Raw genomic sequence first — 26,816 nt, 5'->3', positions numbered from 1 at the left:
TTTCTTAGGTCTCACTTGTGCAGCCCAGATCACAGGAGCCCTGTCCTTTTTTGTAACTGATTCATGTAGGAGACAGCCTTTCTTAATCCTTTCATACTTAGAAGCATCTCTGAGTGTTCTTTTAGTTTTTCCTGGTGGAGACAGTGAAGCAGCACGGTGGGCCTGGGGAAAAGGCAATAGGGTGAAGACCTTCTTTCCTGTCCTCACTCATCTGTCCATAGTCATTGGGTGCCTGTTCTGTTCTGACACTGTGGCTATCTATGATATTTGATGGAAGGCAGAACACAACATTAGGTGCTCTAGTGCTCCTCCAGTGTGGTGACATTGGTGGAAGTGTGAGCAAGAGCTCCAGAGCACAGGTTGGAGTGTCTCCTGAGGCTATAAGGAGAAACCTTACTGAAGAGGACTTTTAAAAAGGGAGAAGAAAAAAGCTTAAATAGGAAAATTACAACATGCTTGATTTTACAATGAAATAGAATAATGAAATGTAAATGAGGAAGGAATAGAGAAGAGAGGCTTTGCCACCTGACAGCTCCCTTGCCTCTGGAGAGTGTCTAGAGGACCTCTCCTGTCACCCCCAAGAGAAGTGTCCTCACTCCTGCCCTCCCTCTTGATTCCAGCCATCTGAGAGACTAGGGCTAATTTACTTTCTCTTGCCCTGAGTTCAGCTCAATGCCAGCCCATAGTAATAGCTCAGTAAATGTTTGTTGAATTAATGAATGACTGTCCTTAACCCATGACCAAGATCCCAGGGGAAAAGTGGCCAGAGAAGAATCTTGTGGAGAAAGCTTACTAGATGTTCCTGATTCTTTTCAGTCAGTTACTATTTCCCAAATCTTCCCCCTGACTTTGTGGGCTGTGGAGACTCCTTACACAGGACCATGGTTTTGAGGTGGTATAGATGTCTCTTCTTTTCCAGGGGAGGCCCATAGGTATCCATTCCCATTTATGAAGTCTCAGGAATAATGAAAGGGAATTTAGATAACAAGAGAGAAGCTTGGCTTGGACTCAGCCTTTTTTTCTCCATTGCAGTGATCAGCTCTAGTCAGGCTATCACAATAGAGACATCACAGGTCTGCAGGACAGAAGCAGGGTTCTGGAGGAGGATGGCATGCTGTCTATGGGTGGAAGCATGACAGGCATTTGCAGAACTGGGCCTGGCTCCCTGATGCCATGGTGGTCAATCCAGGAGCACAGTAGGACATCTCTGTGCCTGTGGCCTGGCTCTTGGCATAGTTGGGAACTGTTGCTTTTTGTACAGTATGAAGACAAGTTGCCCTTAAACTTCACGAAAGAGTGACTGCTCATACATGACCGCTTTTCCTGCTGCTCCAAGGGAGGCCAGGCTGTCCATCCACTAGGAATTTTTATGTGAAAACTTCGGGACCTGCTGGGTGCATCAACTTCACCTTTCCCAAGACTCCCTCCTCCACTCAGGTGTAGCTGTCTGGGCCTCTAGTGTCTCTGACTCTGCCCATTTCTGCATTTCAGGGGAGAGTTTGGCTTGCGAGAATACTCAGAAGTGAAGACTGTGACTGTGAAAATCCCCCAGAAGAACTCTTAAGAAGGCCAAGGAGGAAGGTGGAAGCTGCTTGCATGACTTCCTCTGCTTTCTCTGTAGGGTCCAGCTCTCAAGAACATGAATTTGAGTCTATCTTTAAAGATTGAAATGATGACACATAGTGGCAGGTTGCTGCACGACTGGAGCAAATCAGCTGGGAAGGTTTCTGGGAACTCTGGAAGAGTTCACTTTAATGATATCAAATTTTGTCGGGGAGAGAGGAGGAGAACCTGCAGGTATATCCAGTGGCTCTTTTTGGAGCACAGAGCTGCATTAGTTGATGCTTTTGTCACAGAGAACTTTCCCCAAGAGGAAAGGTGGCTTTTGTGCTATCTTCATTTTCCTCCTTTTAGTTTCTCCCCACTCACCACCCCTGACCTCAGTTGAGCTCATTTGGGGCAGATGTTTGGGCTGGGAACAATTTTCCAAGGTTTTGCAGCCAAATTACCATTTCATGTTATCCATTTCTTCAAAGCAAAACATGCAATGGTTTTAGTTAGAGCCAGACCAGACTCAAACTGCCAGGAGCTGCTATACTGCTCATGTTCTAAGTAGTAAGAACTTAGGATATTCCTGACCCAATAAATAGCACGAGTGAAAGAAGATGACTATGGTAGAGATCAAAGGTTGGCATGTGTAGTTCACAGCTTCTGAGCTTGCACAGGTGTGTGTGTGTGTGTGTGTGTGTGTGTGTGTGTGTGGTTATTCTGAAACAAGGCAAGAACTATAGCCTTTGTTTTTCATAGATTGAAGAGATCTTTTCCAAAGCTTACCTCAAAACCAACCAAAAAAAACAATCTAAGTAGGCTCAAGAAGTTGGTACAGCTAGATGCCTTGCAGAAATCATTCAGTTTCCAATACTGACCGTTCTTAGGAAGCAAATTGTTTCTATAGTCTGAACTATATCCTCTTCTGGACCCCAGCCCTCACTGCATAGCACCTGCCATCTCCATGCTGGACTGTGGTATGATTCTGGCCCATCATGCCCAAATAATGTTCCCAAAATCTTTTGGCTGTGACCTTGGAAAATATGGCCAAGACTGAGGGTTTCCATCTCCATTTGCAGAGTTCCAGTATGCCACAGCTGCCACACCCCACCAGAGCTCCTCTGTCATGCCCAGTGGCTCATCCACACACCATCCTTGCCTCTTAACAAGTGAGCTTCAGCCTGCAGGGGGAGGTGAAGCAGGTTCTCTTCCCTCTCAGCCTCACTGTCATCTTCTGCTTTCCAGTGAGCTCCCCAGTTTGGTGTGGGCAATGTTAGCTTCTTTACCTTCTTTTCTTTCCAACTGCCAAATCCAAGCCAGTCTCTGAGCTAGATGAAGATCACTTATTTAAACATACCAAACATAACCTAGAGTATGTGGAATATGGGCAACATATATATATCCATATATATATATATATAGCCTTATGTATTTCTATTTATAACCTCTGTCTATCCACAATGCTTTAAACAATTCTCTCCTTGGTGCTAAACAAACGACAGTGCACCCAGTAGCTGATGCCTTGACGTGGCGCTTTCTGAGCTCTTCCATGGAACGCCCTGTTCTTCTCTTGTAGCGTGTCCAAGCAAACATACCACTAACCAACTAGTTATTTTGAACTGCAGTAGAGAATGTGAAAATGAAGATTTATTTCTTTTAATTTACTTAAAAAGAAACCTGTGTGCTAGCAATAAAGCATTTATATTGTGTACACCTTGTGATTACCTGACTGTATTTGTGAGTCTGTGTCATACTAAGTACATTTGGGTCCTTCCCTCTTCTGGGTGTTCAATTGTGTTGCTCCAGAAATCGGGGGGACCGGGGGAGCTATAGAATGCATTAATGTAAACAAAAACTGTGTTCTGTCACACCATTTAAAATCTATGGGTGCATAAAGTTTTGTGTTTTCATAACCAAATAATATGAATGAAAAATACCTTCATGGAGGCTAAAACGTGGGTTTTGTAGGGCCTATTCTCACCAACCTGGGTTGTACAAGCAGAGCTCATGTTTCTGATGATATTTTAGGGTAGTTTATTCTTTTTTACCAAAGTGAAATTAAGTCAAAGGGGAACAACCTGATAAGATATTTTTGCAGCTGTAAAAAGAACTGTGAATAAAGACTGTACTGCCAGCTATAGCTTATTGTTTCTGTCTTCTCAGAGTTGAGCTTTTGAGGGTGTAGTCTCCAACCTTTGGTGGAGACTTGAATCACCATCCAAGTTCTGGTCATGAGACAAAGCCTAGGCCTGATGAGTTAGCACCAGAGAAAATCTGACCCTGGGAAAAGAGATTCATTGGGCGGGGGTGGGGGTGGGGGCTGTTGCTCTGTCTGTTGGTATCTCTTCCTTCAGAGGCACAAACAGAACATGGGAGAATGTAGCAGTCTTCAGAAAACAGGGCTGGACTCTGATGGAAGACAGGGGCTCCTTGTGAATTGACTTTATGTTCAGTACAGAAAATGAGAAGGAAATGGGCCAGGAGTGATCACTTAACAGTCCTTTGGAACAGTGCCATTGTAGTGTGTGTGGATAGCAAGAATCTGAATAAGGTCAATGTCAGAAAGTATTTTTGGCAGAAAGAATAACCTACAGAGGTGGTGGTGAGGTCATGCCTGGTGTGGTAATGAAGAGATGAGCTGGAGAGAGCAGGCACTGTGTGCAGGCACCAGTCACCCAGAGGTGCTGCATGGCAGTGTAACAAGAAGTAGGGAGTCGTGGGTGGTTTTGACTGGAGAGGTAAGAGCACACTGGTGTGGAGCAAAGTGAATCAAAGGAGAAAGACTGATTGGTACTAGCTTGGCAAAATACTAGCTTGGGCCCTCAGGATGGAGAGGAAAGCTACAAAGCAATGAAGAGAGCAGCACTTGAGTGAGTGTGAAAGGTGGGAGATATATTGAGTTTTCAGTCAGGTGAGAGAAATAGTAAAGCCACTTTCTAGAAAATGAAACATGGAGCAAAGTTTTGGGGAAAGAGCTTCACTTTCAGCTTTGGACTTGGAGATTGCAGGTAGAGAAAAGGCATTCAGATAGAAATGTGCAGGTATTGGAGATGAGAAATTGGAAGTGGCCTAAGGTGACTTGACTATGGCATTAACATAAAAGGGTTGGCTCCAGGTACAGAGAGCACAAATAAAATAAGACCAGGGCCAAGGAAGACGATCCCAGTGAGAGAAACAGAGGCTGTGGTCAGAGAAGTGATATGTAAGGAAAGTCTCCTCTCATCCCTCCCTTTCTCCTTCCTTCCCTCCACAATACTTACCATGCCAGGCACTGCCACAAGTCTCAGGACACAAGGCAAACCAGACATGGCTATTGGCCTTGTAAATCTCATAAGGTAAAGTAACTTGCAGCCATCAGTGTATTCCTTTGTCAGCTCATTGTAACTCCTTCCCAGGCAGGTGCACCCAGATTAAGGGAGAATAATGTACTACCTGTCCCAGTTGTCCAGATTGATGCCTGCCCATAGTGGCAGCTGCCTAGCAGTGTGGCAGAGTGAACAGCACAATGCATCAGAGGGTCAGAAATGGGACGGGAAGTCCTTCCCTGGAGTTCCTTGTCTACCATTTTTAAGGTATGGGTCTTTGGGTAAGTCACGTACCTTCCACAGGCCTCCATTTCCTCCTCACATAGCATCACCATGATCTTTTTCACTCTGCCTACCTCACAGAGGTGTGTGGAGATTAACACCATGGATAATACATTCCTTCAGATGGTCTGAGACCTGCTGCAAACACAAAACTAAACAACTACCAAAAGCAAATGTAGAGTGCTCTCTGTTGCTGTGCTGACCATGGAATATAGACTGACCTGGCTCTTCAAGACAGTGCGCTAGTAACCACTGGATGAAAGAAGGCTTTGTCTGGAGGGTGGACCTTCTCTGAATACCTCATGCCAGTGACGGGTAAAGGGGGTGAATACAGCTCTGATGTTCCTGAGGTTTAGGCACTATATGTCCCACACATAGTTCAGACACACTGTAGGGTGATTATAAGAACTTTGGGTTTCCATTGGGCTGGCTGTGCCACCCTGACTATCCTATACCCACTGCTCTCCAATGGAACCATCTGGGAGGGAGAGATGGGAAAGTCCACTCAATCATACGAGGTCCTCTTCCTAGACATGCTGTATCTGATTCTTACTTGCTTATTCATCTGATTGAAAGGCAGATTGGTCTTCCATGTAACCTTTGATGTGAATTTGCTTAACTAAGGTGTCCTTTGGCCATATAGCTATCCAGCAAGGAAGAACTTGAAACCTACCTAGTTGGAGCCCACAGGAACATCTATGACCTCGGGTCTTCAGGCCTGGCTGTTCGGTTTGTTTCTCAAGGGTATTCCCTGGGCTCTATAATTTGTTTCACAACATGGCTTCCCCAGTCTGTTTTCAGAAGTGTACATCTGATTTCATATTTTACATTTTGGGTGGAATTAAAAGTACAACAACTCAAGCATTCCTCAACTAGAAAGAATAGAGACTCCCGCTCCATCTCCAGTCTTTATCCCATCTGCAGACAAATGCATGCATGGGTTCTAGGGCCCTGAGAAGAACTGCTTTCTGATTGCAGACAGGTGCATCCAATTTAAGGACTGATCCTGTACTTTCCCCAGTTCCTCCTGGTTGGTAACATAGTCTCAGTTGCAAGGAACAAGAACCCATAGTCCTTAGCTTGCTGGAGCATGGCAAACCCAAAGGGAGGGTCTGTTTGTCAAATAGCTGAGGTTCCAAGTTAGGTTCATTCATAAACAACAGGATCCGTGTAAAACGGAATCAAATCCAGATACCACTTGTTAATACAACTCACTCATGCTTCCTGGTGGCCCTGAGGGAAGCGCGATGTCTACAAACATGCCTGGAGCCAGAAGCATTGTCCACTCTCAGCCCTGAGTGCTGTGCCTGCCCAGAGGAGGGGAGAAGGGAGGGAGTTTGTCAGGCAAAAGCTGGGGAATGGGGGGTAGGGTGGGTCATTCACACCTTGTATGACTTAGTCTTTTGAATTCAGATCTAACACTTTAATTCTAGAAAGAGAAGCTTGTCAATAAATTAAAGAGTTTCCCAATGTGCAAAAGAAAAGATTTCCAAGTGCTCTGTGACTGTCCTTGAAAAGTTAGCCTATCCAAATCTCCAGTTTCCTCACCCATAAAATGGGGTGGCACAATCTTACCTGATGCACTTGTTGTGAGGTGGGACAAGAACGTGCATTGCAGATGCTTAGCCCCCACTGCAAGCTCAAACAAATGATGACAACTGACAAAATCAGTCCTGAGGAAGTTGTAAATATCACATCTCCTTGGGTACCGGTCCTATATAGAAGCCAGACAGTAGGACAGCTGCATGAAGTTACACTTAGAATGGGACATTGGAGCCAGTAACCTGGTGAATGTGGAAGGTGGAAAGGGTAATGACCATTTAAAAAATCACACATCTTTGCCCAGCCAGTCCAGGTTTACCTGCCTAGTCACTGAGTTGCAGGTTGACCTGTCTTCCATCTGTTTAAAATAACAGCAAGAAGGAGCCAAAGTGAGACCACGAAGAAGGCAAAAGTTAACTGACAGGAGGGCTTTACCACCTTGTGCTGCATATGTGTTAGCTGGGTTGAGGTTGTTATTATTTGATTATTATTGTTCTTTTTGTAGTTCACAAATTTGAAGAACATGGTGGCTTTTTGCCTGGGGATAGGAATGACTTGTCTGGTTTGAATATTCAAATTGAACCATGACCATCCTCAGGGAGGTGATGGTGACTCTCCTTGAGGAAGGACATTCTGAGAAAGCATCTCTCCTCCCCAAAGCCACGAGCTCTGAGTCTGCAGGACCTTTGTAGCCTGCAGAAGAAAGGACCTTCTTCTAAGCAGGAGCCAAAGCCCATCCGCTGAGCTAAAGGGCAAAACTGCAACGTGCCCAGAACAGTTCTGTTGCTTGTTTGTTTTGTCTTATTCCCACAAGAAACTGTTATTCTTGCAAACTAGCCACAAGGCTTGCCCACAGACTAATTGATAACCTTTACAAACCTAGGAAAAATAAACTCACACTGGAAACCCACCCAATCCTGAGGGCTCAGCTTGGGGCATGATGACCCAGGATTCTGACTTGGCTTTTCCCCCTTCTTTTCCCTTTCAAAGATAACAAATGAATTAGTGCCAAAGCCACATAAGTGTTGGAAACACTTGTCATTTTTTTCCAATTACCCTCAGTGATATCAAGGGCTTTGTACTAAATAAGCTTGTCAGGAATTCTTTTCAGGGAACAAAACCACAGTATTAGTCTTGTCTATTCAACATATTGTTTAGAAATGTTTTGGTGACCTTCAAAGCCCATCTCCCATAGAAAGGTTTCCATACCCTCCAAAAAATTCTTTCCGATTTTGAAGGTCATTAGGACTTTGGGGATGTGCTTATTTGCTCAGGTTTGAGTCACACACCCCTGTTCTCAGCTGAGGGGCAGGAAGGCACAGCACTTGGGAGAAGAAAGTGTTTCACAGAGCCACCAAGCTGTGTTGAAAAGGAAGGAGAACCTGTGTGTGTGTATGGTGGGGGACCACAGCTACCCACTATGGGGCCTCACTGGGGGTCATAAGGCTCAACCTGCTGTGTGGGGTTTGGGGTGTGAACCAGTCCATAGAGATGTGGGCAGAGCCCAGCTCCACGGAAGGCTGTGCATAACCCTGAAGTCCAGGAGTTTGTCCTTAATGGCCCAACCTGCCAGATAAGGCCCTCCCACCTGTCAAAGCTGTTCACAGCAAAGACTCCAACAGAACTGCATGCCCCCATGTTCGCAGCAGCATTCTTCACAGCAGCCAAAGACAGAAGCTGCCCCAGTGTCCATCATGGTGATGAAACTCAGCAAAACGTACTGAGTTTGGTATGTGTTTTCCCTGTATATTTCATTTCTTGTGATGAGTCCCAAACAATTTTTCTTTGTTCTGATCAAAACCAAAATTGCATCAAGTGCTCTGCTTTGCCACTCACTAAATCCTGAAGTGACTGAAGTCACAGTCCTGGTGCTCAAAGTTACATACACACAATTATATATAATATATACAATTATATAGGACCACACACACATATATAATGTTAATAGTGTGAATTATTAAAGTGGATAATTTCCAGTATATCATTATATTAGTGTGTTATATATATATATATATATATATGTCTCAAAAAGGAAGAAAATCCTGACACATGCTAACATGTGAATGAATCTTGAAAACATCAAGTAAAATAAGCCAATCAAAAAGGACAAGTGCTGTATGATTCTGCTTATTGAGGTACCTTGAATCATCGAACTCATAAAAGGTAGAATGGTGGCTATCAGGGTGAATTGGAGGGATGAATGAGGGGTTAGTGTTTAATAGTGATGGAGTTTCACATGGGGAAGATGAAAATCCTGATGACTGCACAGCCAAGTGACTGTACTAAATACAACAGAACTATGCACTTCAAATGGTTAAAATGGCAATCTTATAGTTTATATATACTACCACAAAACATTTTTTTAAAACCTGCTCATTAGAGGGTTGATAAATTCACACACACTCAAGGTGTATGACTGGTGAGACTTAAAGGATTGCTCTCAGGCACACATGCATCTTGGCATGAAAGAAGCCTTAAATCAGAGATCCTTGTCCCACTTGATACAATGGAGCCTGTAAGGGAATGAGAAATAGAGACTCTCTTCTTTACTGTCCCTTTTTTGCTTTCCTCCTTCTGTAGGAGCAGAAATCACTAGATATCAGGTGTGTCCATGCTGAAGTGCAGCTTTTCATGCTGGGTCCAACACACTATTTCCTCATCTTCACTTTTTTTTTTTGGTTGCTCTCTTGTTTCTTCTGATCAAAACTGAAACTGCAGTGAATGGTCCTCTTTGACACCCACCCTGTCAAAACCATGCTCCTGGCACTCAGAGCTACAAAAATGTCACTGGTATCAAGAGCTGTTTGCCAAAGGGACAATAATATCATCTAGTTCCCACATTTAGAATATAAATCTAAGAAAAGACAGTTTAGGTCAGGAGCTGTGGCTCATTTGTCATCCCAGCTACTTGGGAGGTGGAGATCAGGAAGGTCACCATTCCAGATAAAAAGTTTGGGAGACCCCATCTCAGTCAACTGCTGAGTGTAGTGTTATGTACCTGTTATTCTAGCTACATGGGAGATGTAAATAGGAGGATCTAGGTCCCAGTCCACCAGCAAAAATGTGAGACCCTATTAAAAAAATAATAAAACAAAAAGATCTGGAGGAATGGTTCAAGTAGTTGAGTGCTTGCCTAGCAAGCATGCAGCTCTGAGTTCAAAAACTCAAAAAATAAGTAAATAAAATGATATAGGCAGTGATTGTATAATAGAATTTTAAGATGACCTTTGAGATTACTTAGTCTAATGCTGTCATTTTTCAGATGCAAAAAATGAGCCAAAAAGAGAAATGATTTCCACAGGGTAAACCTGCAAAGCTAGGTTTTGGGTCTTCAATCCTGTTCTTTCTTCCCCTCTACCACTTGCAACAGAATTTGGGAAAAACCAGTGTCCTACTGAATCTCCCATATCCCTTCACAGAAGTAAAACAAAGTGGCTAATTGCAGATGTTTCCAGAAATCTTCTTGAAGTATCTCTTTAGCCAACTAAACACACCATCACTACTTGGCCAGATTAGTTTAAAGAAAGCAGGGGTCTTGAAAGTAAGAAACCTGGGACAGTAAACGTCTTTCTTGTATAGCGAAGAACTGAGAGGAAAAGATGTTGGGGGCATCAGGAAGGTGAGACTGACAGTTATCAGGATTTGGGAATCTGGCCATGGGAAATCCAGATTTACATGCTGTTATGCTTCTAACCAGCTATGTGATTGACCCAGCCTATACTCTTCCAAAGCTCAAGTTTCTTATCTGCAAAACCAGGGTCTTGAGTGAGGACAAGAGTTGTTCTTAAGGTTTTGAGGACAGTGTTTCTTTTCTTTTTTTAGTGGTACTGGGGTTTGAACGGGGCTTTGTACTTGTGAGAGACACTCTTTTTCTTCTGGTTAGTTTGGAGATAGGGTCTCACTTTTTGCCCAGGCCAACCTAGACCATGATCTTCCTATATTAGGCTTCCTGCCATCACTGAGATGACAGATATGCACCACCAGCTATTGGTTGATACAAGGTCTTGCAAACTTATTGCCTGGACTGGCATTGAACCATGCCCTCCCAATCTCAGCTTCCCAAGTAGCTAGGGTTACAGTTATATGTGCCACCAGTGCCAGGCTGGGCAGTGGTTTTTGAACATGGAATCTAACATAGTTAGAAACATCTGCTCCATTTCCTCTTTGGTTATTCTGGTTCAACTGAACCTGGATAGAGCCCTGAAATCTACACTTGTTATTCATCTGACTTTACATGTGAAATATTTTAATTATTATTGAATAGTTAATTGCATGCATTAGATTCAAAATTCAAAAGGAAGAAAAAAGCATTTGTATAGTGGAAGATTTCTTTCCAAGGTCTGTCCTTGTCCCTTAGTCCTGGCTCCAGAGGAACACAACACAAAGTTATTTCTGAGTATCCTTCCAAAGATGTTCTCGGTGGTTGGAACCTTTAACGCAAGTACTTGTGCTATAGTTAATCACAAGACAGGCCTATCTACAGTCTTACCTATTGGGCCAGGCACTGAGATTATGCTCTTAGTTATGTGTTTGACTCCAAGGACACAGCCTGCACTGGCTGCTGCCACTCTGCTGATGATCAGTGCTGTTCAGGACCCAGAGGGCTACAGCTGTGTACACTTCCAGAGCCTCTCTCCTCCTGCAAGGGAATGCTCTGGCATGGAATGAAACACCAAAAGACTTCTATCATTTTGGAGCTTGCAGGCAGAGGCTTCAGGGTTGCTGGGTGAATGCCTGTGAGGACGCCCAAAGACTGTCTCAGAAAGATAAGGTTAAGGTAGATGGTGCCTTTCTCCAGCACTGCCATGTGCACTGCCTCTTTCCCTCCACCTTCTAGACTTGGTGGCATTGAAAACTAGAGCACAGAGACCACTTTCCAAAGTGATTTTGTAGTCACAGAAAAGGAGCTGGGGGTTCTGAGAGCAGAGGCCTTTCACTTCTGGTATTAGAATCAGTAATGGCCTTCTATTAATGGTCCCAGCACCCCTGCATTTCCACATACTCCTGCCCTTAGCTAATAAATAACACAATGAAGTTTCACCAGGGGTCTGGTTTTGGACAAATTATCTTTTCAGCACTTGGATCAGTTTACTTCATAGCTGGGTTGTTTCCTGTGTCTCAGCATCCAGTTGGCTTGCCTCAGAGCTGGACATGAGTGTGGGCTTTGTGTGCAACTGTAGGAAGAATTCCTTCACATTGCTGAAAACCCAGTGTTCCTCCATCCACAGCTCCCCTGGGGGCTCCCTGATGCTGTGGGAGGGATCCTTGACCAGGAGTCCAGGCACCTGGGTTCTGGTCCCAGCTGTACACTGACTTCACGCCCTTGGCCAAGCAATTTAAGCCTCAGGCTGCTTCCTCTCCTCAATATGTGTTCCTCTCATTCATGATGGCTCCTCATGTTACATTCCTGGACTTAAATCTCACCACTCCCCTGGGTGAGGGGTATGAGTCAGTCCATATTATTAACAGCAAACGAGATTTGAAACGACATTAAAAGTGACAGTGCGGGAGCTAGAATTCTGTTCTGGCTTTGGAGTGGAGCACCAGGAAAGGTAACAGAGTCCTCCACTATCAGCCTCCACCAGACCGCTGCCCACTCTCCAAGAATCTCCTCTAATCTACACTCATTCGCATGGCATCCTTCCTACTCCTCTCCACTCTCGGGCATCGATTTCTTTCCCAGAACCCTTGCCCATTTCTTTCAACTTTGACTTCTTTCCTCTGGTCATTCCTTCCTTCACACACGGGATGAGTTGTACTGTCCTGTGCTTAGGGCTGGGCACTGGACTGGGTATGGACACTACAGCGAATGAGAAGTATTTTCCTCAGGAGCCCTCCGTCTAAAGTGGGATACTGAAGTTCAGTCAGTCGTTATACTGTCATATGGTATAGGCTGTAATAGAGTAAGAAAGCCTTCACTGGAAAGCAGAGGAAGAGAGCAATACATTTTGATAAGGAAGCAGGGACCAGAGACTGTCTGAGGGAAATTTTATAGGAAAGGTGACATTTGAGTTATTTAATACCGCCTTGCTCCTCAAAAAGGATTTTAGAAGGACAAATGGAGGTCAGAGATCAGAGTGAAAACATTGTGATTTATGATGTAGCTTACTATGTATCAGGCAGTTTTTTACTTGCCTAGTGCCACATAGCTAGATTCAAGGGCAAGTCCAAAGCCCAGAGCTCTTAACCTGTGCTAACTCCCCTTAGGACAGTAGTTTCTCCAAGAAAGTAAGCAAACAAAAAAAGCAAAGATAAGCTACAAAAGAAAACCCAAAGTACACAGAATCAATTTCAAAGGGAAAATATCTGTACATCAGCCAAGAGTAAAATTATAAGGGTACAGAAAAAATGTACTGGTGTAGGTAGCATATTAAGATGAAGTCCAAAAGTGAGAGGAAGTGACCAGAAATCTTTCATGACAATGAATGGAGTGAGGACTGTAGTGCTCTCCTCTGGGATTCTGAATGGGCCTTGCAAGGAGGTAGATGGGGCTCTTGAAGATAAACTCAGTGCAGGGACAACTTCTTCTGTGACCATAAGACAGAGATTGCCATCAAGGCTTCTCCAAGGGGCTCTGCTGGAGTCCAAGAAGAGCAGTGGGTAAAGGAAGAGGAAACAGCACAGGGCAAAGTAGGGTTATAGGATGACACACAGCACTCAGCCTGAGGTCCAGGGGCACAAGTGGTCAGCGTTGGAAGAAGATATTACCAAGGACACTGAAGAACACAGATTGTTGCATGGGCACCAACAAGCAGCACTCTGCCTGCCAGAGACAGGATCTTCTACCTCATTGACTCCTAACCTGCCATAACCCAGGCATCTGGGACCGTGCTGTGAACAAGACTTGGCTCCTGCCTCTTAGGGGTTTGTGGTTTGATTTATAATTGCTAGGCCTATTGCACACTGTCACACTAAATGACATACATGGAAAGTAGATGAGAACCTATTGGCTGAATTTATGAGTTTCTTTTCATAGCCTATTATGAAATGACCTGAGATTTAAAACAATAATCCTTGCACTGGCCAAGTGGGGCCATTAGAATAGGCAGAGGTCAAAAATGAGTAAGTCAGGTAAGTAACTAAGACTGTCTGGAGCCAGATAAGGCAGGCTTCATATCTGGGCTCTGCCATTTATATGAGACTTAGAGCAAGGTACTTATCTTTTTCTTATCCTATCTTAATTTTCTCTCCTATAAAACAGAGGCAGAGTGTGCAGTGTGGTGGGGATGGTTGACAAAGCATGCCAAGGCAAGGACACAATAAGCATTCAATACATGGTATTTTTTTTTAAGTATGCACACAACAGACTAGGAGAAAATATTTGCATAGCAGACAAATTATCAGTATCTAGAATAAAAAGTGGTCAACCATCAATAAGAAAATGACAAGGCAAGAGAAAACTGAACAAAGAATATCTGAGTATGTAACTCACAGAACAATGAATATAAAAGATCAATTAGCACACAGACAGATGAATAGATTATTGTCCTTACTAGTAATCATGGCAGTACACATTTTTCCCCTCCTTTGTTGAGACTGGGGTTTGAACTCAGGACTTTGCACTTGCAAAGGAGGTACTCTATTTCTTGAGCTACACACTTCCAATCCATTTTCCTCTGGTTAATTCGGAGATGGGAGTCTCACTAACTATTTCCCCTGGGCTAGCCTCGAACTATGGTCCTCCCAATCTCAGCCTCCCAAGTAGCTAAAATTACAGGTGTGAGTCACCAGCATCCAGCTCAGCATTGCAGATTTTTAATGGTGAGACACCATCAATACTGATTAAATATGATTGGTGTAGCTCTCTCATAGCAAAACTACATGGACCAACTCCTTTCCAAGTGCCAGGAAAAGAGAGAGCGAATGATAGGTTTTTAAACATACTGTGAAGGAAGAAATCTTATTGCAGAGAAATATGTAAAACAAGATACCATGTAGGCTAAAAATGCACACAAAATATGCCATGTGTGTTCACAGTGCACATGTGTTATTGTCAATGTGTAGCGAAAGACCTGGAAAGATTCCCACCAGATGAACATCAGTGATTGCCTGTGGGAAGTGAGTTGGCATGGCAGTGAGATGGTCAGAAGCATTTCAACATTATCAGGAAAGAATGTGTTCATGAGTAAGTTAAATGAACAAAAACAAAAATGTAAGGCATATGAATAATTTATCTCAGGTAAATTGCCTGGGTGCTTTCCCCTGCTCCACCTCTTACACTGGGTGGGACTAGCTAAGACATCTAACTTCTCTTTACCTTTTTTGCCCATCCATCATAGGAACAGAAGGGCATTTGCATAGGGAGTGGTTGTGAGAAGAAACGAGACAAGCATGTTATCAGATGAACATCTAGATCATGGAAGGTCCTAGTAACACAGCTTTCCCAACCATCGTCCTCCTTCCTCCCAAAAGTCAGCAAAAATCATCCACTTTTGGAGTGGGGAAGATCTGCATTTAGCCCTTTGTCATTCAACTGATGAGGAGACTAAGATCAGAGAGTTCAATGGTTTGTCCAAGAAACATAGCGAGACTTACACCCAAGGCTAGATTCTGTTCCTAAGTCTTAGTACTCTAATAACACAAGGTCAAGTTCCCCAAGGCACAAAATTACCCAGATCATGCTTTATTTCTGTAAAATGCTAATGTCTCTTTCTTCACACACATCTCACCAGACTTCCTTAGAAGGAAGCCTTACTCACAGCACATATATTTTGCTTTGGGGCAGAGAGGAAAATCAATCCTGGGTTTGGTGACTCGGTGGTCCCCAGCCAGTCCTCCAAGGACATAAATCATTTAACACCTAACATTTGGATTTCAAAGCACTTTCACATGTTATCTCACTGGGCACCAAAATGTGGTAAGGCATGTCTCATTCATTATTTCCAAGGTTCAGAGGAGAAAATTGTGAACAAGAGAGTAGAAGGAGTTTGCCTAAACATTTTACTAATTTCTACTAAATTAAGCATCAACTTTAAAGTTAATTTTAAAAATAAGGAATTTTAAAAGTCCAGAATATTGTTTTTATTGTTTTCTCCAAGATGGAAGAGGGGCACATCCAAGCATCTTTTATGAGAACAAATATGTGTACAGTTATCACATACCTCTCAATATAACAGAATGACTTTCAAACATTTTCCTTATTAACAAAGCAGGAACCTGATGTTTGTTTCATAAAATATAGCTACTGTTTCTTCTGCAGAAATGTTTTCACTCAAGATGTACTAAAGGTCAAAAGTAACATAATTTTATACTAGTTTTGGGTGGCAGAAAAGTATAGCTTGATAAACATAGCTAAGTTACCTTTTTAGAAAAGTTTTAAACACTCATCCAAACATCCAAAGAACTATGTAAGAAGCCCTCTTTGTGGGGTGCCCATCTGTAGATATGTCCAGAGGTAGCTGGAGATGACAGAAATATTAAAGAAAAATACTCCTCTCCGTGGGAGTCAGTGCTCATTCCCTCAAGAAAAGACGTTAGGAGCAACAATGTTGAGATCTCATGCTGGGTGTGCATCTGCATAGATGTGTGGGCTTATCCAACTCCTTCCACTCGGATCCACTGTCCATCTGCAAGTTTATGTGAGTGGAGTCAAGCATTTAACTTCTTTAACCCACAAAGTCAAATCAAGGGAGATTTCTTAGAGTGGGACAGGTGTGTCCACCGAGGCCTAAATGATTACATGTAAATAAGAAGGGGCTCTGAAAACAACTTGGGGAGGTTTGGACTGGAGTGCTCTTATGTCTTGGAGAAAAGGTTCTGTTTTCAGCTTTCCTGGAGGAAAATCATGTGGGAAAAGGGAGCCCTCTCTCCAAAGAAGGGTGCCTGCCCGCCTTGCTAGAATATTTTAATGAATTCCCACCTTTGGGTGCAGCAGGTGGTAAAGTGCAAAATGCAAACAGTGCAACAAAGAAATGCAAATGGTGTGTCTGTTTGCCCAGTACTGCCCACTCTGGGAAAGCCCCTGCTCAGGGTGCTGCTTTGAAGGTGATGGATGGAGCAGGGACTCCTAGCCCAGCCAGCTTCAGACTCCCAACTGCCTCCTGGAGGACTTGGGGTGATCAAATTCTCACAATTGCTTCTGAGCATTTTTTGGTTATTCTTCTACAGGCCTAGCATCTCTTTGAGACAGCTGGAAGAGTGGTATGGCGCATCTTCCTTTTTCAGTGTCTGAGGGTTTGTAGCAATGGTTGAGCACACTCATTGGTATGCAGATTTACCTTTAACATCTCTAATTTCAGAGCACTTTACTGATGAGGTCAGTGGATATTAGGGAATGAGTGACTGTTTCTCTCCTCATGCCAAAATATTTTTTAAAAAATCATTGCTGTAAAAACAGCCTGGATACACTTGTAATAAAAACCAGCAAATGCCACTGAGGAGAATCAATAGTTTAAAAGCTTATTCATAAAGTGTATTCTGTGGGTGATAAAGAACCCAAACGTTGTGACTTGGACCCCAGTACCAGCATAACATCTTCCCATCAGAGCAGCCATCACGGAACAAACTGTATAATACAAATGGTCTAGAGGAAAATTTGTGCTTAGAAAGCCACAGAAGAATCTCAATTCCTTAAGGAAATAGGAAATACACTGCAGGCCGAGTGCTTACCTAAGTTCACAGTGAAAGCCACAACTTCCACAAAGAAGAAACTCAGTGGCAAAGTGTCCTGTTATTACACATGTGCCTGACATGGGTGGAAAGGAGAGGTATATGAAGGAAGCTTGTAGATACCTACATCTGTATGGCACTCATCCTGTACACCTGAGGCTCCGAGCACCTGGGACTGGGAATAAGTTACAAGAAAGGAAGGGAAGGACAGAAAGCAGGAAGGGCCACCAGGCCTGTGGTACCCAGTGATCATAAAGTGGTTAGTACTTTGCATTGTGTGACAAACAAGGAAGGGAGAATGATGGGCGGAGAAAGGAAGAGAGAAAAGGAGAAAGAGAGAGCTATAGTTTGGATGCTGAATGGCCACAAAGGCTCCTGTGTTAAATGTTTGGTTCCAAGGTGTAGGAAGATGATAGGACCCTTGGGATGTGGGCTAGTGGGAAGACCTTAGTTTGCTGGGAGCATGTCCTGGATGAAGACTGTGGGAACTTGGCCCCCCTCTTTTGCTTCATGGCCATGAGGTGAGCATTTTGCTGCCCCATTCGCTCCTTACCATTGCCAGCTGACACCCCCATAAGAAGCCTAAAAGCAATGGATCTCCTGAATCGTGAACTGCAGCCTCTGAAACCAGGAGCCCAAAAAACACATTTCACTTTATAAGTTAACAACCTCAGGTATTTCGTTATAGTGACAGAGAGCTAAATAAAAAAGAGAGTGAAGGAAACCGTATGTGGGGGTATCCTCAGAGAAAAATAATACAACCAAGAGCTGTTTGCAAGCTGCAGAGGAAACCAGTCTATTTGAGCACTGAGTGGTAACTGGACAGAGGGAATGAATCTTCACAGGTGTTCTTAACATCTGCCCAGAGAAAGGTGGAACATGAGTTGGCATTGAATACCTCCTCAGCTTTGAACCTGGCACAAGGAAAGAGCTTCTTTTCAAATGGCTAAGTTTTCAGGCTGGGGTGAGACAGGACATCCTGAGGAGAAGAGCACAGAGGGATGATGTAATTTCCTTTGTTCATGGTTTTAATCTTTTGTCCCAGGTTTAACCATTCATAGTGGGGTTGTCACCACCCTGGATTCTAGAGCAAGCACCCTTATTGTGGCAGGAGACAGGACACAACCTCTCTGGGCTTTGGCACCTTATCTGTAATCTCAAAACTGGATGAGCAGCTTGCCAGTTTGTTTTCAACTTAAAGAACCAGTGATTCTAGAATTCATCTTTCTATAATTCTACTTAAAGTAAGTGTCTGGGTTAAGGGTAAAACACTTAAGCTGCGTTGAGGTTTTGAAAGGCTCTCCACCACTAGCACAAATCTCCTTAGCATCCTTGTCCATAGCTGCAGCTTTGCCTGGTACCTAGCTCACTAATTTCCCTTTAGAGCAATTCATTTTATAACAAGAAATCAAAGAACCAAAGGAAGTAGAAGTACACATCTCTCTCTACCTATTCGAACTTAAAACTAGCAGGAAGATAAAAGTGAAGATTCAGGTACTTTTTCCAAACTTCAATTACTGTCTTTACCTAAATGGGAATTCAGTTTGCTTTCCTTCCTTCCTTCCTTCCTTCCTTCCTTCCTTCCTTCCTTCCTTCCTTCCTTCTCTCTCTCTGTTCCAGACAGTGTCTCATTGTGTAGCTCAGGCTGGCCTGGAGCTTGCTATATTACCCAGTATGGTCTTAAACTGAATAGATCTTCTGCCTCAGCCTCTTGAGTCCTGGGATTATGGGCATGATCCACCATGCCTTGCTAATTTGAGTTTTTTTAAAACTGCTTTCCCCACTTATGAAGATGAAATAATTTTAATACTTAGATATTCTTTAAAATCTATTGTAGAATTAATGACAAAGGAAGTCCAAAGTGCTTAATGATTCATATTAAAAGAAACACTTTGCTGTCCAGTGGTCACCTCCCCTTGCCAATCATTTAATACATTCCTGCTTGATTGATTCAGAACTTGAGGGTCCAGTTGGCACAGGGGTGTTCTAAGGTAATTACACCTGCATGCCTCTGTGAGGCCATCCATCAATCAGACCTGTGGCTCAGAAAACAGGCTAAGATGTCTAAATTCTTGTGGAAAAGGGCCTTCTGAGGACAGGCATGGTGTCAGGTTTGAGCCAGATGAAGAGGATGGTCTGGCTTGAAAGATTTGCTCCTTCCCACCCAGATCTGAGAAAAGCCTCAGGGTTTGTGAGAGCAGAGCCTGCAGGGAGAGCTTCACTTAGTCCCTTCCCCATCCCTTACATAACAGAATGGTTCCAGAGAAATCTGTGACAAATCACTTACACGTGAAGACACTTGACTGCCAGCAATTGCCAAGCTCTGGCTCTCTGAGTGGTGAACATATTTTTACTTAGCCTGTGGCTGTCACCATGGAACACCAGAAGGCAGGGCACCGCCACACACATTCCAGGTCCCTGGATATGGCTGTCACTTGGAGAATTATAATGGTGTCATCCCAAAGCACACCAGTGCAAAGTAAGGGATGGGCTATGGGTGGAGCTCAATCCCATCTATGTATGAGAATCGCAGGGAGGTTTGTAAACCCCAGATCTCCAGGCTTCTCCTAGACAGGCCAAATCAGATCATCTGGGCCAAGGTCTGAGAGAGCAATTTTGAAAATCTTTTGAGATCTATTTGCCATCTGTCCTACTCTAGTCCTACACTAGTCAGCTGGAAACCGCTGACTAGATCGTTCTCAGTATAGTAACTTCTGCCCAAATAAACTGTCTTCATCTAGAATTCTGGCTTAGCCTAAGAAATATTTCTAAGGAGAGGCTTTCTGGGAAGTTATTCATTTTAACTTGGCTGAAATTCTCGCTTTTGTTCTTAGCCACACATGATTTAAACCCCATTTATAATAAGACTAGTAAAAAATTAAGTAAAATCTGTTCCTGTTTTTAGGTTATTATATATGCTAGTTGATGGGGAAATTCAGAACATAATGCATAAATCAATGAAGATTAGTCGGCTGAAACAATTAAAGTGTCTATGACATTTTGGCTTTGGGTTCTACATACCTAATACAGCATATCTCCAACATAGCTGTGGTTAACCCACTAAAGTGGAGTAGGTTTTCAGGAAAAAATAATGGAAACATGCCTGTGCTTGCTGAGTTTGCATTGTTTCTTTTGATGGAAAGGATAGCTCTACGCTTTGCTCCCTTGGTTAATATGGTGTCGTCAGTGACATTCCAATCTTTCTCATTAAACCAATGAGAAGCACAGAATTAGGAGGTGTGGAGGTTCATCCCCCTGGATGGATTTGCAGGCAGAGATCTTGTTCAAACCTTGTGCTGAACCAAAATCTTTTCCAAGGTTCTTAAAGGTTCAGTAAAAGTGTTTGTTTGAATAAAAACTTCAAAAGAAGGTATTTGCTTGCTTTAAGCTATTTTACATAAACCACTCAGTTCCCCAACTCAGGAAGGATCCAAAGTAGCCATACCACATCACCAGAAAAGAAAACAGCCTCTGCAGTTGTTAAAAATTGCAGAATCCAGCCAGTGAACTGAGCAAAGAGAAGAGGAAGTGCCATCCTGCATACAAGCCCAATTGCAAACACACAAGTATGTTCATCCTTTCTGGTAACCCTAAACAAGTGTCTTCTGTGCACCAGACACTAAGACTGGGATTTACAGATGATCGACCTACAACTAAGAAACCATAAAGGAGAATGACAGGTAATAAGTAATTTCAGTATTATTGGATAATTCAAGTGCAGTACAATCAGAATACAGAGGAGGGCAGACATTAATTGGATCTACAGGATGCATAGAAGTCCACTAGGTGCTACAGTGTAGATCTCGAGTATTTCCTACAGTCCCCTATGTTAAAAGTGTGGTCACCAGCCTGTGATTCTACTGAGAGGAGGTGGAACCTTTAGGAGGTGTGACCTAGGAAAAGGGAAGTTAGGTGGTTAGGGGTATGCCCTTCAAGCAGATCAGGATAGTGGTCTCTTCCTCTCTCCTTTGCTTCCTAGTCGCCATGAGATAAAAAGGTTTCTTCCAGCATGCTTTCCTGCTGTAATGTACGCTGCTGCCATAGGTCCAAGGACCATGCAACCATGGACTGAAATCTCTGAAATCATGAACCCAAACAAACCTTTCCTCCTTTAAGTTGATTTATCTTAGGTATTTTGCATCAGTAACAGAAAGCTGACTCACACACAAAGTACAGAATGGAAGGAGATCCTTGCCACCTCCCAAATACAGAGGTGAGAGAAGAAATGTCACATGTTGGCAATGACCAGATTTTTTATATGGCTAGAATAGAGGCCTGTGAAATATGGTTCACTTAAGGTTACCAGTGACAGAGTCCAGGTCATGAAGGGTTACAGACTCAGGAATTAGATGTTATCCTTCAAGGGTTGGGGTGATCTCTGAAGCATAAGAGTCCTCCTGTCAGGATGCAAGGTGAGCTAGAAGGGGAAGAGACTGGAGGCAAACTGGAGGATCTATGACAAGAACATCAATGACTAAGCACAAGTGAGTAGCAATGGGCACCCATGCCAACACAGTGCCAAGGGGAAGGAAGAAAGCCAGGCATGAGAACTATTTAGGAGACACACTGCAGAATTTGATTGAGTGAAGATGACCAAATAGCCATCGGACTGGGAAGAAATAGGGTAGGTAACTGACACAGGAGTTGCTGCTTTGATGTCTCATTTTTCCTCCTGTCTCTTTGCTATCACTTGCCCTTGTTTTCTTAGATCCCTTTCCTTTTCTCTTGCTCCTACTTCTTTTTATACCTTATGCACCAAGAATTGAAATACCCCCCATCACCATGCCCTGTTACCATAAGCTATTCTTAGATTGTGAGCGCTCAGCCCACAGTGGGAGGTTGAGGAGGTTGGGGGGTCCCTGCTCCACATCACTTCTCAGTCAAAAATGACAACAAAACACTCACTTAATTTTTCTCACAGTGCCCAGTTTCTTACCTGGGTGTCTTACTTGAGTCTTATGATCACCACTGTCTGCAGGAAAGACCAATGTTACTGTGCCCATTTCAGAGAGGAAGAAACAGCCTGTGCCTGTACCCCACTGTTTGGGAAGCCATGTGCAGCAGCCTATCAAACCAGCCCTAGCAATTCCAGGCTGGTTTCCCACCCACTGCCTCTGCAACTGTAGGTCTGTTACCCAGATTCTCCACATATTAATTTTGCCCTTGAAATTGAGATAAGAAAAGTACTTGCCTTGCAGGTCCTTGACACAGGCTAAAGGAAATACTGCCCTCAAGTGCTTAACACAGACTTGGGGAAGGCTCAACAAACATCAGCTGTTGCTTTTACAGGTCTTAAGCTCTGAAGTGTCAGCTCATTCTACATGTCACAGTGTCTCCTGGTCCTAGAAAGGAAATATATATTCACCTTAAGGCCACTGAATAAATATCTTCTTGCTGGCCAGAGCAAAAATGCCTAAATGAAACCAAACTATTTCGCTGGGCCTGGTATATCATCCTGTAGCCATGACTTGTGCCCTGAAGTTACTTAAAGTAGGCAGCATCAACGGAGAGATGTTATATTGTGTGACATTATTAATGTCTCCTGGGCCCAAAGCAGCCTCCTGTGCTTACCTGGAAGAAGTGTAATTTGATAGAGAAAGGTTGACCTGCTTCTTCCAACATCACAAGAGGACCAGTACCGGGTTGGGCAGGGTTTTTTGGCTTACATGGCTTGATAGGTCAGTGGAAAGTACAACAGAGCCCTCAGGGCCTTTCTAAAGTCCTGATGACACCTGGCATCTGCATTGCTAATGAGGCGAAAGGAGCCAGTCCTCCAAGAAGCTACTGAGTGGATGAGGTCTTTCTCCACAAGCACAAATCTCCAGTTCCCCCCTTGGTGTCTACTTCTACCACCACCATGACAATTCTACCTACTTCTCCCCTGAACTAATGGTGCATAAAGAACAAGTTGATGATGGCAGGGTAGGGAGGGACAGGGGTCCTGGCACATTATTTTAGGGCATGGTAGGAAAGGATATCTTAGGGAAAACAATTCAAGAAGAAAAGAAGAGGACTTCCACTTTCCCTGGCTGTATGGAATAAATGCTTGAGCAGCATTCTGTCCAGCTGGGGAAAGGCCAAGACTAATTTAACCTTTGGTCAAATGGCTGGGAGTTAGCTAGTTTCCTTTTTCCTCTTACATCACTCCCAGAGATTCAGACAAAAATAACATGGTCCCGATTACATGACATTATGGTCTCTGAAAATACACCAGGGAGGATAGTGTTGAAACCCCTCTGAGACAAATTAATCCTAGCAAAGCAACAGCTGTAAGATTGATACAAACAGGAGAAACAACACATATTGGTTCCAGGCTTATTTGAAAGTTGACTTTAATCCAAGCAATTAAAAAAGGGTTAAAAGCACTAAATTGGAAATGTTTCTTTTACTTTAAGATGGAGCTTATGAAATGTTCATTGGTCCTCTATGTACTGTCATCTACTGTTTGGCACACTTTTGGACTTACTTCCAAAATTCTGTGTTTGCCTTTTGTTGTTTCAAATTGAGATAATGTCATGGCAAGAGAGAGTTTTCCTCTGCTGAATGGGAGCATCAGCATCAGGCATCTGTTGGGGAAGCCAAGGTCTGGAAGTCAACCTTGCCCTGGGCCACTTTGCCTGCCCAAACTGGGCAGGCAGGAGCTGGGCACCTGCCCCTCCTCTCTGGGTTGATTCTGTCCAGACTGGACACTTGAGCATTTCCTGAAAGAACAGTCTGTAGCCCCCTGGGGAAAATTTGCAGAACTTGAATGCACAATTTACACTCAAAAATCAAAATATTTCCTCCCTCAGGGACACAGCAGCCTTCTCCACACTGCCTACTTTGCAATTGGGCATTACATAAAGACCCAAAATAAACTCTAGACTAGAAATTCCACAGCTGGGGCAGAACTTAGCTGGAAGGAACACACTCTTAGGACAAGAAGAAATCTGTATAATGGTTACAGGTATGGTCTCTATACTCAAGATTGGGTCTTTATCCAAAGCTTTTAGGCAAGTCCTCTCTGCCTAGTGCCCTCATTTGGGAAACTGATATTAGTAGTGTCTTACAGTTGGGAAGATGAAAGGTACTATTTGTGACTGTCAGAGATATAATGGTCTTAGAAGTCTTGACAAACTTATACCAGAAACTGAGTGGTGGCTGGTGTCACAAAATAATGTTTAAGATTGTTCTAATTTCTAATTTTTTTAATAATAAAAGCAAGGACTACCAGGACAGCAACTGTGTACTCAGTGAAGATTCCCAATGCTGATCCCAGAAAGCAATCAGAACAGATCCCCATCTTCCTCTTGGAAATAAGGCAAGTGATGTGGGCTTTGCTGAGATTGGGTAGGCTTAGTTTCTGGGAAAGGGAGAGCAATCATGTTAGGAAATAGGAGGGAACGGTGAAGCCTTGGAATGGCTATCCCACCTAGTCATCCATCTATTCACCTGTTCACATACAAAGTCTCCATCTAATTGGTACTTGAGAGGCTCTGTGCTAAGTTCTGATCATACAGAATGGGCATTGATAGAACTTACAGCCCAGTAAGGGAGACACATGTTTGAGACATAATCACACAAATGTTTAATTTAAAAGTATAGTGTGTTTCAAAAAGTAGGATGCCATGGTGGGAAATAATGGGATATCTGCTTTGGGTTGAGGCTCAGAGGATACCTTATTGATGAAAAGACAGAAATGATACAGGAGATTGAACAGCTGGAGATTTTAACTTGTGCCCCACAGCATCCCTTAAGCAGGTCCACAACCTCAGGCCACCAGCTCTAGCCCTTCTGGGCCATGACCTTATAAATTATTCCCCTTCATCTATGCAGGATTCTGAGTTTGACCCTGGGGATAGGAATTACACTAGTGCAAAACTTTTATACTCTACCTGCAGAAACTCATTCCAGGCTGGGCCGTGTCCCTTGACATGGTCACACAGCAAGTTGGAATCAGAACAGGACTCTGAGTTGGGGTTGGTACTTTTCCTCTATATGCTGTTCTCAGAGCTCATGCCTAAGTCCTCTGACACTGACTTCCCAAAGAAATAATGGTGACACTCAACTGTCTGTGGGAGAATGTCTCCTAGAGAAATTCCTTTTGAAGAAGACCTACTTTTAGGGGAACACTAGTCCTTCCTTGGAGATCCTGAATCTCTTATGAGATCCCTTTAGGATTGCAGCATTAAGAAATATAAAGATGAAATAAAATAACAAAATGATCCATCATTGGGCATACTAGTGATAATACCTTCAGAATGATTCTTGCTGTGACTTAGTTTACTGGATTATGTCCTGATGGCCTGACTTTCAGGTTGCCTGACCACAGTGGGAAGAGATTTCTGATCTTTCTGACTCATTTGTAGACTTTTTGCTAGCATAGCACACAACTGGTGGGACTTCAACACAGAACTTTTGACTCCAAGCCCAGTGCTTTTCAACCCCAGCTTGAGAAGTTAGTAACTAATTCTCTTTGGGATGCATGAAGGTTACAGAAATGGTGAATGTTTCAAATGGCGTTTTCCCATGGGCAGATGGAGCAAGGCAGATGGTCGCTAATTTATTCAACAAACATTTACTGGATGCCAACAAACAAGTCAAGCCTTGCAGATTTCCTGGTGAATAAAACAAATTCAAGTCCCAACCTCATGGAACTAATAATTTTCCAGGAAATTCAAATACTAAACCCAAAGCTACCCAGATAATGATTAACACAGCAGTGCTGAGCACGGGGGGTAGGCTTATGCAGGAGGCCTGGCCTGAATGAGGGGGACGTAATGGAACTCATGATCTTCCCTCCCAAATCAGGTCTTATTTCAGTCATTCTCAGGAATCAGCACTCCACCTAGACCCCCTAGTATAAAAGTCAAAATTCAGGGAATCCTCACACTCCTTATTCTCTATTGCCAATACCTCACCAACCCCCTTGATTTTGCTCCTAAGTAGCTCCCTCAATTCTGTACTTCTCTGCATTCTCGTACTATTGTCTCCACTAGCACCATCTCTTTTGATTAGGCCATTGTCATGGGCCCTACCTGGTCTACTTTCACTCACATTGGGCCCTGCGATCCATTCCACACAGTGTGGCCACAGTCATGTTCTGAAAGGAATGCCTGGTTGTGCCACAATTTAGCCCCACCCTCTGTTCCCCTACCCTTTGACACTCCCACCCCACCCCACACTTAGAGTTTCAATGTCTTCCCTTGGCTCTTAAAATCAAGACAAACTCCAAAGCACATCCTATACTGTCCTGGGTGTTCTGTCCTTTCTCTCCCTAAACTCATCTGTGACCCACCTTTGGCCACCTCGGTCCTCTCTCTGGCTGTAATATGTCCTTTGTGTGAGCTATTCTTTTGCTTTGAGTGATCCTATGTCTTTTTGGCTGCCTAAAGCAGATTTCCCTGGCTTCTTGAACTAGATCCAACTTCCCTAATCATAGCTCTTTACAGCATGTGTACCTTGCACACCTGGAGATTATCAGAGTTGCAGTCTTGGCTCACCGACTTATTGTCTGCTCCCCCACTTCCTGCACAGACCATAAGCTCCTTA

At 43.5% G+C, this 26,816-nt stretch overlaps 1 protein-coding gene across 3 annotated transcripts in view; it reads left to right on the top strand.

The window, feature by feature from the left end:
- Aldh1a2 (aldehyde dehydrogenase 1 family member A2) overlaps positions 1-3,259 on the top strand; it is an 87,058-nt gene extending 83,799 nt beyond the window's left edge. For all 3 annotated transcript variants that reach the window (XM_074066058.1, XM_074066060.1, XM_074066059.1), the window contains exon 13: positions 1,492-3,259. In XM_074066058.1, the coding sequence (XP_073922159.1) occupies positions 1,492-1,564 (73 nt within the window). In that variant the 3' untranslated portion in view covers positions 1,565-3,259. The remainder of the gene's footprint in view (positions 1-1,491) is intronic.
- The last annotated feature ends 23,557 nt before the right edge of the window (positions 3,260-26,816 follow it).

The sequence above is a fragment of the Castor canadensis genome, chromosome 2 (assembly GCF_047511655.1).
Source record: "Castor canadensis chromosome 2, mCasCan1.hap1v2, whole genome shotgun sequence".
Taxonomy (NCBI): domain Eukaryota; kingdom Metazoa; phylum Chordata; class Mammalia; order Rodentia; family Castoridae; genus Castor; species Castor canadensis.
Note: the sequence above shows the minus strand (reverse complement) of the source record. Positions and strands in the feature narration are given on the sequence as shown.